Source organism: Hetaerina americana, unplaced genomic scaffold (assembly GCF_022747635.1).
Source record: "Hetaerina americana unplaced genomic scaffold, ioHetAmer1.1.p SCAF_3, whole genome shotgun sequence".
NCBI lineage: Eukaryota > Metazoa > Arthropoda > Insecta > Odonata > Calopterygidae > Hetaerina > Hetaerina americana.
Genome location: NW_027286874.1, coordinates 64,477,477 through 64,493,610, shown reverse-complemented (window position 1 = coordinate 64,493,610; position 16,134 = coordinate 64,477,477). Strand labels below are relative to the sequence as shown.

The following is a 16,134-nucleotide window of genomic DNA, read 5'->3' as shown; positions in this document are numbered from 1 at the left end:
ATATATACACATACATACATATATACAAAGACACGAGTGTATATATATATATATATATATATATATATACACGAATGTATATATATTTTTTATACACGAGTATATATATTAATTCAAACACACATTCAAACACGAAAACCCGCAAAGTGGCGAACATATCCATTCACATGGAAATAGATATAAGGAATATGGATAGGAACACACATACAACGAACATAGGAGTGGTGAGGATGGCGGCATTGAGCAGATCACAAGCGCTGAAAAGTTTCCTTGACCGAGAGTTGAACCAGGCGTTGAACATCTTCGACTTGCCGGGCCGATGCTCTTAACCGCTTGAGCTATCGAGGAAACGTAAATTACACAAATCTTCGGGGGATTTTGGCAGCCAACTGCCCTGATTCTTTGGCCAGGAGATGGCGTTTGGGAGCTTTTTCACCCACTGAAGCCGAAATGGACGAGGCCAGAAGAGGAAAGCATAGTAGGGAAATTAGGAAGCTCTTTTTAAAGGATAGTAGGAAACGTTAATGTGCTTGTCATCTCTTCGATTCCATCGTCCGCACCATTCCTGTGTTCGCCTTTTGTAAGTGTTCCTATCCCTTTTCCTTATATCTAGTTCCATTTGAAGGAATATGTGTCCGCCATTTGGCAGGTTTTCATGTTTTTATGTGCATGTGGCCAGTGTAGCTTGTTTCCTTCTCCTAGTTATGTATGCCATGAAACGCATAGTTCCTATCCTTTATCACATTATATGATTGCTTGATTATTTATTTCCAATTTCATAATGTTGTCTTCCATACTTTCTGAGATTTTCCTTAATGACTGTAGTTCTTAAAATTCCTTAATTATCCTTCTACTGTATTCCAATACTGATAAAAAATTAGTTTTTAAACAAGGTTCAATAAAAAATAAGTAGTCTCTAAGCCTCTTACAACCTGTCATCTTCAAATATCAATAGGTCAAACTTCCAATGGAAAATACGTGCAAATCGTACATAACACAACCTTTCTTTGAAGAAGTAATCCAGTTTTAGGTTTACTTCTTTGTCAACTCTAGATAAACACTTATTCTAAATTACCTAACATCTCTAAGTAATTCTTATGAATAAAAAATATATATAACCTATCCCTCCCCGGACTACAACCTTGACGTGGTGGAAGGGCTTGTGCGTTCCGATGACCCCTAGAGCTGTGCTGGCGGGAGTAATAAAAATTACTCCTGGTAGGGTCACCCATGCCAGATAGGTCGAAGGTTAGGAGCCAGACAAAAGGTAGTCCACGCAGCGTCTGTTCCTCAGTGAGGCGGCTGCAATGGCGTCTGACCCCTGTGGGGCGGCCAGTAAGTGATGTTATCACGTTAAAAACACTATTGAGGAAGGCAACGGGAAACCACCTCAATTATCATTCCCAAGAAAAATATGATGGGCAATAGAGATATTTTGAGTCCTGGCAACCACGGGGCTCGGCCCAATCGGCCGTGTGTCGTGCCCGGCAGCGGGGGAGGCAAGGCTTCCGCGGTCGTCATCCCACGAAACCCTTGCAAGGGAAAACCAGCAGCAGCAGGGCAGAAGACGCAGGAGAAGAAGACCAAATTAGTTAGAATAGGAACGTGGAATGTTAGGACAATGATGAGGACAGGGAAATTGGAGAATGTTAAGCGAAAGATGGAAAGGGGAAATATAGATATTTTAGGTCTATGCGAGGTGAGATGGAAAGATAGCGGGGATTACTGGAGTGATAAGTATAGAATAATATACAGCGGTGGGGACGAGAGCCAACGAGGGGTTGCCATAGTATTAAATGAAGAGGTAGGAAGAAGCGTAGTCAACATAGAGCAGGTAACGGATAGAATACTACTAGTGGAGATAAAAGCAGAACCGACGCACTTAGTTATTATTCAGGTTTACATGCCACCGAGCAACCATAAGGAAGAAGAGGTCGATAGGATATACGATCAGTTAGAGGACATGATCGCGTGTGTTCCTGCAGGGAAACATTTGATAGTGATGGGGGATTGGAATGCGACGGTAGGCGAAGGAAGAGATGGTGATGAGGTGGGGGACTACGGTTTAGGCACGAGGAATGACCGCGGGGAGAAGGCAGTTGAGTTCTGCAGGAGACAGGGGTTAGTCATCACCAACACTTGGTTTAGACACCACAAAAGACGCAGGTATAATAGTACATGGAAAATGCCAGGTGACTCAGGAAGATATCAGCTAGATTATATCCTGGTGAGACACAGGTTTAGGAACAGTGGGATAAATTCCCACAGCTTCCCGGGAGCGGATGCGGACTCAGACCACAATTTAGTTGTTATGAAATGTAGCGTACGTTTCAAAAAGATAAGGCAGGGGCGGCGAGTTAGAAAATGGAATGTAGAAGCATTAAATGGGTTGAAAAGGAAGGAATACAAACAGGTGGTAGAGAAAATCATGGAGGATAGTAAAGGGCTTAGTACTATCGAAGAAAAATGGGAAATGATCAAGAAAGGATTGTCTAAAGCCGCAAAAGACACTGTTGGAACCGTTAACGCTAAAAGGACTAGGAAACCATGGATCACGGATGAGATGATCACAAAGATGGATGAGCGGCGAAAATGGAAGAATATAAATACAGAATCAGGCAAAATGAAGTACAAAGAATTGAACAATAAATTGAGGCGGGCAACAAATAAAGCAAAAGAAGCATGGTGGAAGACGCAGTGCGAGGATATGGAAAGTCTGCAGAGGAAGGGTGAAATCGGTGCGCTGTACAGCAAAGTTAAATCGTTATCGGGAAGTAAGAAGGGAAGAACTATGCTAACAGTTAGAGATAAGTCGGGTAAGGTCATAGTTGACGCAGGAAAGATCCAAGAGAGATGGAAGGAGTATATAGAAGAACTGTATAGTAAAGAACTCAGACCAACAAAGTTAGACATTGAAAAAGAAAGTGACGTAGAGGAAGACAGCTTAGGTCCAGGCATACTAGACAATGAGATAGAAAGGGCATTAAGGGAGATGAAACTAAACAAGGCCGTGGGGGTAGATAACATTCCCGTGGAACTTTTAAAATGCTTAGGAAAATGTGGGAGGAAGAGGCTATATGGGCTGATCCGTAGTATTTATGAGGAGGGAATCTGGCCGGAAGACTTTGTGAGATCAGTTTTAGTTCCTATTCCGAAAAAGGTAAAGGCCACGTCATGTGAGGACTATACGACAATCAGTTTGATATCCCACGCAGCTAAAGTTGTTCTCAGGATCATAAACTAAAGGATAGAGAGTAGGACAAATGATTACTTAGGGGATGATCAGTTTGGGTTTAGGAAGGAGAGAGGTACGCGTGATGCCATTGCAGTAATGAGATTATTAATCGAGAGGAATATAGAACACAACCAGGAGATATTTGCCTGTTTCGTAGATTTCGAAAAAGCGTTTGATAGAGTGAATTGGGAAAAACTGATGAGTATATTGCAGAAAATAGGAATAGATTGGAGGGAAAGGAGGCTGATCTGGAACCTGTACATGTCTCAGACTGCTCAGGTGCGGGTGGGAAACGGAGAGTCCGGATGGGCAGTGTTAGGAAGGGGTGTAAGGCAGGGTTGCCCATTATCACCGTTGCTGTTCAACCTGTATGCAGAGGAAATGATCAAAGAGGCATGGGAAGAACTCGATGTAGGAATGAAAGTGGGCGGGGAATTCGTAAAATCAGTTAGGTTTGCTGATGACCAAGCTTTAGTTTGTCAGTCAGCCAAGGGGCTGCAAGCATGCTGAGTAAATTGGAAATTCAGTGCGACAGGTATGGGATGAGAATCAATATTAATAAAACAAAGGTTATGCGATTTTCTAGAAAGAAAAAGGCCAAGCTTAATTCGTTGTCTCAGGCGTGACTTCATGGAATCGACTTAACATAATGAAAGGAGAAACTTTGTAATTCCACATAGATTTATTCGACGGACGACCTAGGTTTCGACGTGGCACTTCGAAACCTAGGTCAGGTACATTTTGTAAAGAAGACAGAGAATATATAGTCACACAAATTGGGGGGGGGGGTGGGTTGGGGGGGGGGGGGAAGGCGAGAAGAGAGACAACTCCCCGGTCTGAGGTGAGGGTTAGGGGGTGGAAGAGGGGAAAAACCCAGGGGGGGGGGTTGGCCCGGAGGTGGTTAAGGGGGTTGAGAGCAAGGGGCTAGAAGAAAGGAAAGGATTAGGAACTCCGTAAACTCAGGAAGGGGGAGGTGGTGAAGGGGACGCGTGGATCAGGAGGGAGAGGGGAAACCCAGAATATACGTAAAAACGCTGTATTAAGAGCCGGTAGGGGAGGAGGTAAGGTAGGTGGGGTGTCATTAGGTGTGGAAGGAAGGAAGGTCTAGAAGGGGGGAGTGGGAAGGGTACAAGATTTCGTTAACAATGGTAACCTTATTCTTAACACATTTCAAAATTTCAAATTGCTCTAGCGCGTCAAGCCTTTGTCCTTTCTTCTCAAAATGTAAGAACTCTGGCACAAAATCACTCCGATGATTCTCGTCCAGCAGATGTTTGGCAAAGAGAGACGCCGAGTCCTTATTTTTGACGCACGATTGGTGTTCCTTGATCCTCTGTTTAAACTTTCTCCCAGTCTGGCCGATGTATCCTGCTCCACATTGACAATTTAATTTATAAACGCCACTTTTCTCACTTGTAGGGATTCTGTCTTTGGTATGAGAAATTAAATTCCTCATGCACTGTTTGTTATAAAACGCTAGTCTAATTTTGTCTTTGGGGATTTTTCTGCATACCCTCAGGGATAATGGGCCTAAATAGAGAAACCTTCTCCATTGAGCCCTTGATATATCGCTAGGTATAGACCCATAAATACTGTTTCTGGCTAACTTGGACATTTTCCTCTTATAAAGTTTGTCTATTAGTTTTTCCGGGTAGCCATTGTTTACTGCTATTGTCTTAATAATATTAAGTTCCTTTAAAACGCTGGAAACCGTCATTGGTATTGAAGTTAGTCTATTGATCATGGAATGAAATGCTGCAAGTTTTTGTGAAAAGCAATGTCTGGAGGTGGAGTGAATAACATGGTCCGTGTATGTGTCTTTCCTAAATATGGAAAATTGCAATTTCTCATGGGATCTTGAAATGCAGATATCTAGAAAATTCAGGCAACCGTTTACTTCCTTTTCTATGGAAAATTGAATATTGGATTTTAATGAATTTAAGTGGGAGAGGAAATTGTCTAATTGTCTATCTGTCCCGGACCAGACACATAAAACATCGTCCACATACCTGTGCCAGCTAACTACGTTCTTGGTGAGGGGGTGGGGAGAGGAAAATAAGTCCTTTTCGAATTCGTCCATGTAAATATCTGCTAAGACAGGGGACAGGGGAGAGCCCATGGCTAAACCATTGGACTGTTTGTAGAACTGTCCGTTGAAGACGAAATAATTCTGGGAGACGCACAAGGAGAGAAGAAGACACAGTTCATAGGCAATGGGAGTCGAGATGGACTTCCGAAGGAGGATGTCTTGCGCTAGGTTCACGGCTACTTTCGGGTTCACGTTGGTAAAAAGATCTTTTACGTCAAAAGACACTAGAGTGCACTTTTTGTGAATTGTCATTCCCGAGAGCTTGTTCACCAAGCCCACTGAGTTTAACACACTGTACTTCGCAGAAAATTGAGACAAGTCTCTAAATAACACATTGAGTTTTTTCGCTAGCAGGTGGTTGGGGGAAGACACACTTGAAACAACTGATAAGACCAGTTGTTTCAAGTGTGACCACCTCAGACCGGGGAGTTGTCTCTCTTCTCGCCTTCCCCCCCCCCAACCCACCCCCCCCCCAATTTGTGTGACTATATATTCTCTGTCTTCTTTACAAAATGTACCTGACCTAGGTTTCGACGTGCCACGTCGAAACCTAGGTCGTCCGTCGAATAAATCTATGTGGAATTACAAAGTTTCTCCTTTCATTAGGCCAAGCTTAACATTAAAATAGGGGGCCAAAAACTAGAGCAGGTAGAACAGTTTACGTATCTCGGTAGTGTTTTGGACCAACACGGTCAAAGCAGTAGGGGCGTAAGGAGAAGAATTGCGCTAGGCAAATAGGCTTTCACAAGGAGGAGGGAGTTGATGACAGGGACTTTGAGTAAGGATGTTAAGAAAAGACTCGTAAAAACTTTGATATGGAGCGTAGCTATGTACGGTGCGGAAACGTGGTCATTGAAGCAGGAGGATAGACGTAGACTGGAGGCTTTTGAAATGTGGGTGTGGAGAAGAATGGAGAAGGTGAAATGGACAGAGAAAAAAACAAATGAGGAAGTACTTGGTATGGTGGGCGAAGAGAGGGGTTTGTTGGGAGCAATCCTATGGAGGCAGGAAAAGTGGATGAAGGGGGTGTTGACCGGCAGTGGGATGTTGAAGACTGTGATAGAGGGTAGAATGTTGGGCAAAAGAGGAAAGGGAAGGAACAGGATAGGGATGTTGGACGGGATGAAGGGAGGAAGAAAGTACTCAGGGATGAAGAGGGACCTGATATAGAGTAGGATGATGGATTTTGTGTTTTGTTAGGAGTAATAAAATATTTGTTTGGTAGTTGTGTCCATCCAAAAACCCACCTTAACCGGTAGATTACCTTTAAAAAAAAATATAACCTATTTGCTTGCACCTATTCTATCAAATAAAGCACACTTTAAAGATACCAATAACTCCAGCTGAACTGAACCCCATCTGTTCAACAGGCGATCCATACACAGAAAACGTTTCCATTAAGGTCACAGACCTTTGTCTTTAGAACTGGTCGCGGGAAAAGAATATTTTTTTTAATGAAACTAACAGACGTTTCGGGCCCTGAAAGCCCATCCGCCAGCAGAAAAATCAATATGATTCTTGGGCTGGCGAAGTGGCCTCCATCTTCAGGCCCAAAAACCTCCGCCGAGTTTCCCTTTTAATTTTAATCTTGCTGGCGACGGGAAATCTAACGAAAGATTGGCAGAAGGTGGTTAGGGGATTACTCCAAAATGAGAGCGATTAATCTGACAAACACTATAAAATTTGCGTCGTTTATTGCAGGTGATGGCATACGACGTCCAAGGTGTCCTACTCTTCGCGGCCGTCGGTGTGGTTTGCTTCGTATGCTGGGGAAAGGCAACGGGAGAGTCCATCATAGGACCACCGCCAATACGAATGCCGCCGACCCTCGACAGACCTGCTATCCTCGCCACGGCCATTCTGGGAATAGTCAATTCCGTGGTTTACGCACTAGACACAGTGCTCACGTACAGATATAGGCCCGAGGCTTGAAAAATGCATCATTCATTTCTGATGATGGAAGTCATAATATGAGCATGCTGCCAAATGGATGGGCTGAAATGGGAAACTATAAGAAAATTGAAGATCGGAAAGAGGAGTGTAAATCAGTCATCCGAATTTGTCTCACAGTGCATCATAGAGGATATGAAAGTGCTCCCCGAAATGAGTTAATCGGCCATCATGAAGCTGTACAGTGTTCTTTGCAAAGGGTCCACTTGAGGATATGGAGCTAAATGCTGCACCATCCCTATCTGATAGTACAAATCCAGACGAAACAAATTTGCTCATTTAGCCAAGGTGAAATAATTATGCCGACTGTGCGAAGAGACTAACATTATTTTCACTTTAAAAAATTGACTTTTGTGATTTAAAAATCAGGAGTTTAATGTTAAAAGAGTCGATTTCTCTTTATAAAATGGAAGAACAGCACTCTTCAAAACGAACCCAAGTGCCGAGTGGCTTGACTGAAAAGTATTCTAATAAAACATGGACACCACTTAGGGAGTAGGAAAAGCTATTGGGGATATGTGCTAGTGACCTGGTAATGTTTTTGTGCCGACATCGTTCCTGAAAAAAACCGGTGTTACGACTTGAGGACGCAGTCCCATACAAAGAGCATTAAGATACGTGAGAGGAATGCGATTACCCCCGTGAGACGCATGTGTAACGGCAGCTAACTGCCGAGCAAACATTTCTCTTAGCGCACGTTATTTACGCACAAGTAAATACTGAGTTATTGTCTTATTAATAAGGCTGTGATGGATTTATTTCTATTTTCTGTTTTGATGAAACACGATGGAGCTATTTTTTATTTTTGTGTTTTTTTACAGACCTATTTACTCGATGTTTAGCGAGTTTGGCTTACCACCAAAGATGGATTATTTCTATGAATACAGTAAATTACAATGAAACTAAAAAGGAGTTTTCATTATTTTCAATGTATGTTGTCTATTTAATGTTAATGAATGATGCAAAAGGTGATTTTTTACAAATGTTAAATATGCATTTTACGAAGAAACAATCTTGAACGAGAAAGTCTTTCAACAAGCGAATTAGACGCCAAATAAATTTATGGGTATATTATGCGAGGTTGATGAACAAAAAAAAACAGAAGTAACTTGATTCGAAGCTGGTAAATAGTATTAAATAGAAGAATACTGAGATGAAGATGATAACATCCACGTTCGAAGAGATGAATATCTTAGATCTACTAACATATTTTTACCGATAAATTGGAACTATGAAAGACGTTTCTCGTTTTGTAACTAACTTTATACCTAAAGCCTTTGAGGTTACATAGTCGAATATTTGGAATAATTCAGATGCACAAAATCAATGCCAAATGCCAAAATTTGCATTTTGCAGGCTTCCCTCTTGAGCCATCATTTCCCTTAGTTATAATTTTACAACCACTGGCGTGTATTGTCGAATAAAATGACTGGCTAATTATTCGACAAGACACGAGGGAAAGCTCGTGGTAACGATGCGTGAGGAACGGAAATTAAGTTCCTAGAATAATCAAAGTAAAGAGATGAAAGTCTTCGTACAATAAGAAAAACCCAGAGAGCTTTAGTGTGCGGTTAATAGCTCTTTAGATTAATGAATTTATTCGTGTAAACTATAAAGCACAGCAGCTAGGAAAGCTTTAAGCATGTACTTAAAATATGCTCAAAAATATCTACAATTATATTTTACGACACCAGGGTTGATATTTATGTCTTAAAAGTTGAGTGCTGGACTCGCATTTGAGTTTTTATCCAGAAATGCTCATTTGAAACTCATTGGGATGGAAATATGGAACAACCTGATCACAATTACGACTGAAATTTTCAAAAGAAAAAATATTTAACGGAAATTTAGTTTTGAATAAAATAATCGTAATTGTGTTCTGGTTTATCGCCGGCGTATTCCAAATATATCGCAAAGCAAAATAATGTTTGGACTGAGAGCAGATTAAGCACTCTTCAACATGAGTTCATCCATTATTACGTTCTTTTTTTTCCTTTAAAAGTAAACGAAGGAAATCTCGCGGATGACTCGGTTTTGATAAGACACTTCCGACAAAAAAAAAATTCCAAGACCAGCACGGAAGCTAACAGTTAAGTGCGTGCCAGGCATTCATGGCCGAAAGAACGCCCGCTGAATAAGAGAGAAATAGGCTTGATATTACTCGAGGAATACCTTTTTACTAACTTCATCATGTCTAGCGGTGTGTGCTTGCATTCCATGCCGGGAAACTCGACATCCACGCAGCAGAATCTGTACCGCATGTCAAGGTATGTAACAAGTTTTAAACCGCAACAAAATATCTCCGCTTTACGACTTCATTCATATAACTTACACCGTGAACTAAAGTTTAAGATAGGTACTCGACAAAGAGCTCAATTCAAAGCTTCCTCTTTCGCAGAATCGATTGATGAAAGTTTCCCGCTGTTGTCACCGCTTGCATTCCATCTACAAAAATAACTTTCAGCCAAAAAGACCACATAGACAAGTTGATACTCAGCTCAGTGCAAAACAAAACAACAATAAGCAAATTTGGAAGACCTTGAAACGTAATCAAGAACAATAATTAATTAACAAGACATTTGTGGCTGGGAATAAAGCTAGGGTTTACGGTGAGAGGCGGATCTCAACCTGAACTAATGGAAAGCAAAATACAGGAAATAGTTTGAAAAGTTTTCTCAACAATGGCTGACGAAAGATTTACAAATATTGTAAATTATACCCAGTGAAGTGTTAGAGTCTAATTAAAGCAATGTTAGGAAAAATTAACGAGGAACTCATACTGACTTTCCGGCTTCAACCTGTTCATACATGGTGGGCAGTAATTAGACGGTTTTTGATTCCAATTTTCTTCTGGTGTTCAAGATAAATATTTGTTTTCCAAGATTCCGTTTAAACATTTCCATTACCTTGTATCCTCAACGTAATCCAACGGGCTGTGGGAAATTCAAATGCGCCTATACAAGTTTTATAGTATTTTCCCCGCAGAATAGACATTCTTGGATGGATAATCAACCAATAAAAGGTTTTAAAAATTTGAGTGCTCCCCTAAATAAAATTCCTATTAGGGTAGAAAGATAATCTCGCTTGTACTTTCGGGGTTCTTTAATTAATGTTTGACTCCAAACTTGACAGTGAGTGTTTTTTTAAGGGTCTAGATGAATGTTTACCGTGGTAGGACACCTTTATGCGTATTTTATTGCTAGAATTCAGCAAATACGAATTCGCACTCAAATGTATGGGTGAGAATGTTATTAGTGGCATAAATCATTTCTAATATCTAACGCGGTATTCTCGCTCAAAGAAATATGTGCCTAACGATTACTGCGTAGCTGTAATGTACAGCGGCGGTAGTTAGGCAGTTGTTTTTCAGGGCGACACTCGGGAAGTACGATTACTTGCATCCTTCAACGAACACACTGACGCGATGGAAAAATTCTTGACCTTCTTTTAGAATATATAAACGCGGAGTGTCGCCAGTTTAAAATTTTGCTGTAAAAGTCATAAACTATATATTATCCAGTAAAACAAGATTAATTCTCCGAAATTCCAGGTTTTTCCATGATTCTTTCAAGGTTTTTCACATTTCCGATTTTCAAAGATGACAGGTCACTAGATATCGACGGGAATATCTATCATGCGGTTATCTTCATTTCAGCCATTTTTATTCGTAATCGAAATGAATGGGGAGTGATCAGATGAAGGATGATATAATGTTAATGGTCATTCATTGCTCACCCCTTCTCCTACTCGCCATGAAGTTCGACGAACCACTTAAAGAAGAGAAACTGACGGATAAAAGGTGGTCTTATGTTGGTCACACACAAATTCAAGCTAAAAAAAATTACAATTACACGACACCAACTTCATCCTCAGCATAATGCAGTTTTCCAGCTGTGCCGTGGCATCGTCTTCCAGCCATTCAAATGCCAATTCAAGTGATTATAAACAAATTGTTGATAATTCACTGTGAAGGTTTCCGCGGAGTGTATCCATTGAAGATTTGAATCTTCATGTTTTTAAGAAGCACAGTCGTCTGCTTGCTTTGTTGCGAAAAGGGTGGAAATTTAGAGCTGAATGAATCATTGGGTCGTAATAATTAATCAGGCCATTTCCTACAATCAATAAAGCTGCCGGAAAAATTTCTTTTAGCAGTTGAGAACATTTTCTTGCCTCAATTCCCTCTAATACAATTTATCCACACTCTTCAGCCAAAGTACTCTCAGCACGATGACCTTCGCCCTCCCGGATATCTCCGCCATCGACGCGACCATCTTGAATGCCAACAAGGCCGACCCACCGCTCAACTTCGATGAAGTGGGGTCCTTTTCCTTCTACATCAAGCTGGTTCAGCTGGTAAGACTTAGAATAGACTTTCCTTTCCAAGGAACCTGCTTCTCCATTGGATAAATTCAAATTACTCTTTCAACTACGTTTATTTTAGTGTACGTATCAAATAAAAAATTGTAAAATATAAACTTGGATCAGAGAAAAGTAAAGGAGACACTAAATTGTCGAAAGCCGGGATCACAGTTTTTGCATGTGGGGGGGAGGGGGAGAGAGATTGGACATTTTTTCGAGAGTTTATACAAAATCGAAAGGGGTTCTCGCGTCGGCAAAAAAATTGATATCCTTCAGAGTTTTTGTTCGGAGTTGATCTTTCTAAGCCACCACATGGGTTCTTGAAATAAATGCATACGCTCAAGCCTTCCTCCGTCTCAACACACCCCGTTTGCTTAAAGAGACGTCGAAATTTACATGCTCACGAATTTTTTCAACGACTAATACACTTTTTTCGTAATGGGATCCTACGTGAAATTGCACGTACGATGACACGTTCCCAAGGGGATTATTCCTTTCGTAAACGGTAATACGTAATGATAAAAATCTCAATTTTTTTAAATCTTAATAATATATTTCTGATGACTCGTCACACCCTATTTCACTCCTCAACGGGAGCCAAGGCGCACAGATGGGAGGCAAAAGCTCATCATCACGTGAGACCAGGAGAAAAATTCGTCCTCTTCACCTTCACAGAACTAAAATGACTTTATCTCATAATTTAAAAAAAAACAACTAGCAGGAAATATTTGGAGAGAATAGAAGCAAGCGTTTTCATAAGCTCTGCAGTTTTTTTCCATAGTGTGCGCTGGTCTCCACTCTGAGGGCGTTAAATGCATCTGGGACTCGACGGTGGACCAACTGCTGCCCTACATTGTCTGCTCGGTGTATATGATCATCAACACCGTCACTGTCATCAGCTACATTCTCGGACAGAAGATGCCAGAGCCTTCGGTATGACAGACTTAGGGATGATTTTATTTTCCACTCCGCAATATTTGCCCTCGCACTCATGAACACAATGTGTATTATGGTTTGAGAAACTTTCCGCTAACTTTCCTCCAAGTAACTTCATCAGATTTTGGGGGAAATTTTCCTTCGATGAGGTTCCAAGAATTAAGGCTGGACCCCGACTTATTAAAATGGAAAATTCAAACACTTCGTTCGCCCAACCACTTGCAGTGCGACCAAAAAGCAATAATTAATATTTTTCAGAATATAGAACAATTTTACTTTTAAGCAGTATTTTCTACTTTTAACTCGTACATAGTCCTTAGGTATGGAGTTGAAATCAAAAACATTTAATGCGGCGCCTTTTGCCGTAACAGAGAACTTGCTTTATGCTACGATAAATGTTCACATTGGACTGTCTAAAATCTTTTTCCGACCAATCAGAAACTGTCCACCTACAATAAAGCGTCAACCTTTAAATGATCGCGCTGAAGTTTCTCACGCCGGCCCCTTAAATTTCGTTGTAATTCCTCCTAAATTCCAAACATTTATTATCATGATACGTTTAACATTTCCGAGGTGAGAGAAAACGTCTCCAGCACAAAATTGTGGGAAATCTTATTTCGTATCTAAAATCAAAATACAATTATACAACAAAAATGGACTAATTCCTTCTGCTGAAAGCCAAAGTAAGCTCCACTAAATAGTATTCTCGATGTCACTAAGACAAACTCACTCGTACATACTTGATAATAAAAAAAAATGTGTATTTCTCCAGTGTTTCATTGCGTACATATATTTAACATATTGCACTGCTTATGACACACGTGAATTATCACGTAAATAATGTAAATGATGATGAGTTTTTACAACTTTGGAACACGTAATATTCTTTCGAAACAATTGAAAAATACAAATGATTTTTAACAAGGAGAATTAATTTACAAGAATTAAGAGGCTACAACAGGCAATAATGAAATTATCACGAGAGGAAAATGCATACGACTAAGCTTCATTAATACAGTGTACATATTAATGCAATAATTAATTCATTTTAGTTAATACTTTATTCTTTCCTTCAATAAGGATTTACTGAAACTCCTGAAACTTGCACGAGTCTGAAACTTGGTTAGGGCGACCTATCGCCTTGATGTGCCCAGTTCTCTATTACCTGTTTAATATTAGACTGGACGAAAACCTGGGAGGTGGCGTTGAGATTAGTGCTCATGAAGTTTGCTGAAAATGTTTTCATTAGGCTAACACTAGAATACCTCTCCGTCACTTCTACCTGTAACTGGATAAATAATCTCCGCTGTGCATTTTCACAGATGCGAATATTCGCGGTGATCGGATGCATACTGTTCACTGCCGCGGGTGCGGAGAGTCTCAGCGCATGGGGGAGACACGAGATGATGGATATATCACCCGCAGCGCGGATCAAACTGGCCTCGGCCTCAAAGATGCTGGTGTCGGAAGGTTTCGTGGCCCTGGCCACGGCCGCCCTCTACGCTACCGACACCTGCTACAGCTTCCAGAGGACGCGGTCTTCGTTCTCGCCCCGCTGAGGATTAGTGGCTAAGCGCCGTGCGCTGGGTTCACCCCCTTCCCCCTAAAAGCGTCAATTCATCGACATAAGTCTCGTTCTTGTTAAACTTCATGTGTGATTTTTAAACACAACCATTGGGAATCGTCAGCTCGTGCAATAAAAATCACGTTGTACATAGATACTAAAGCTGATTTATTTTCTATGACGCAGCTTGCATTCATTGCAACGACAAAACATCACATAACCTTATCGACCGGCTAAGTATTTAATCGTGGGTAAAATAAAATGAACAATATCCCTAAAAATTGCAAAATGTTACCACATTATGTCAATACAAAGCACTTTTTTTTAAATTTTATAGGTTTTATCCCTGTAGGCACTGAAATTTTTAATATTTGAAAAACTCGGGAAGAATTTCACCGCAGAAGAAGAACGGGACCAACTCAGTTACAGTAGCTTTACCGTGAGAAAGGCGTTTTGTGCTCATTTATTAATTATTGTACTTAATTTGAAAAAAAACCTTCAACCATATAAAATGGGTTAGGAACGAGTAATTGATTGTATGCATAATGTTGCTGCTAGTCTAAATAATGATTTGTCACTACCGCAGAGATTATAATTACATATTATATCAATCAAGTAAACTCAATGCCCGCGGGAAACGGCGTAGCATCGCCCAATTAGGCACTGAAATCTCAGGGTAGCTGACTCAATCAAGTCTAATTACTCCATCACGTGCATGAAGATAGGTGGCTGAACTAGTGGCACCTAATTATGGATAAAAGTGACATCAAGATACTTGTCAGTGTATTTAAATGCTCCTTGACGCACAGATTATTTTGATATTCAGGTTAACTTCAATATATGTGCTTCGTTTTCTTTTAAACGAGTACAAAGAAATGCCCTTGAAATGTAATCACAGGATTTTAAATATTGGCCACAATAAGTCTATATTTAGTATCGATAAATGCCAACATGGGAAGATTTTACCAGGACCACATTTACACATTACTGAAAAAAAGGCAAAACTGTAACCTATCATTCAATGCGAGCTGAAAGTCATATGATTCCTTGAAATTTTTACGAAAATATTTTATTAATGCTCATTATAAAATTTATGGTCGCTGGAATTGGACCCAGCAATAATATTCGGCATATCACACACGATTAAAACTTCAATGATTGAAATGATAAACAAATTGACGGAAGATCCCACCATCGGGTCAAGTAGTAGTAGTAGTTTTGAGGGGAGGCGACCGACAGCTAAGGTCATTTGCGCCATAGGGGATGGACAGGAAAGGATGAAGGGTGGAGAGAAACCCGGCGTCGGCATTAGCCTACTCTTTACGAAAGGCGCCAAGGGGTCCGCGGCTTAACGTCCCATCCGACGGACGGCGTACTCACTCAAAGTGCCCTCCACAAAGCACCTCAAGTAGGGATCGAGATACCTCTGAAAAATATTCAACACCGCCGGGATTTGAACCCGCGCCCTCAGGGTGGGAAGCCAGTACGTTAGCCCCCGCACCATCTCGATCCCCTCGGGTCAAGTTCTCGAGATATTAATAATTAAAAGTTACCCTCAAATGTATAGAGACGAAATAATCTCGGCGAATAAGAACTGGGACCTCATGAATTCTGACCAGAACGGATCTAGGACCGGATTAAGTTGCAGCCGCAGCCAGGTTAAAGCTTACTCATTTTCAGCGTTTATACACCTGAGAAAACTAACGTAGAAAGGTGAGAACCGGTGCATTATCCTCCACTTCGCGATGTGCAGGCGGCGAGCAACTGTCTTTTCACCCAAACCGTCGCAATCGGAAAGACGGGGCAATTACAGAATGACTTCGACATACGTGTCCCTGTTTTATCCGTGCGAAGAGTGAAAGCGAGAAGTGACTCCTCCACAGGCACGGAGTGATGATATTCAGGAAACAGTGGTTCATTGTGAACATGAAGGGTGCTCTTGAGTCATTTCGCACGCACTTACGAAATACTAAGGTGGCAATATTAGCAATTAAAAAAATA

At 40.9% G+C, this 16,134-nt stretch overlaps 3 protein-coding genes across 3 annotated transcripts in view; 2 read left to right on the top strand and 1 right to left on the bottom strand.

Moving 5' to 3' along the window:
• LOC139690243 (uncharacterized) overlaps nucleotides 1-8,177 on the top strand; it is a 14,973-nt gene extending 6,796 nt beyond the window's left edge. Inside the window, exon 4 of the mRNA XM_071587573.1 lies at nucleotides 7,026-8,177. Within this exon, the coding sequence (XP_071443674.1) occupies nucleotides 7,026-7,256 (231 nt within the window). The 3' untranslated portion in view covers nucleotides 7,257-8,177. The remainder of the gene's footprint in view (nucleotides 1-7,025) is intronic.
• Nucleotides 1-16,134, bottom strand: part of Adsl (adenylosuccinate lyase) — a 341,605-nt gene that overhangs the window by 247,837 nt on the left and 77,634 nt on the right. The window lies entirely within an intron of this gene.
• On the top strand, nucleotides 9,326-14,267 carry LOC139690718 (uncharacterized). Its single transcript, XM_071588236.1, has 4 exons — nucleotides 9,326-9,541; nucleotides 11,483-11,627; nucleotides 12,402-12,566; nucleotides 13,892-14,267. Exons 1-4 carry the CDS (start codon nucleotides 9,465-9,467, stop codon nucleotides 14,126-14,128), a joined length of 624 nt encoding a protein of 207 aa, XP_071444337.1. The 5' UTR covers nucleotides 9,326-9,464; the 3' UTR covers nucleotides 14,129-14,267.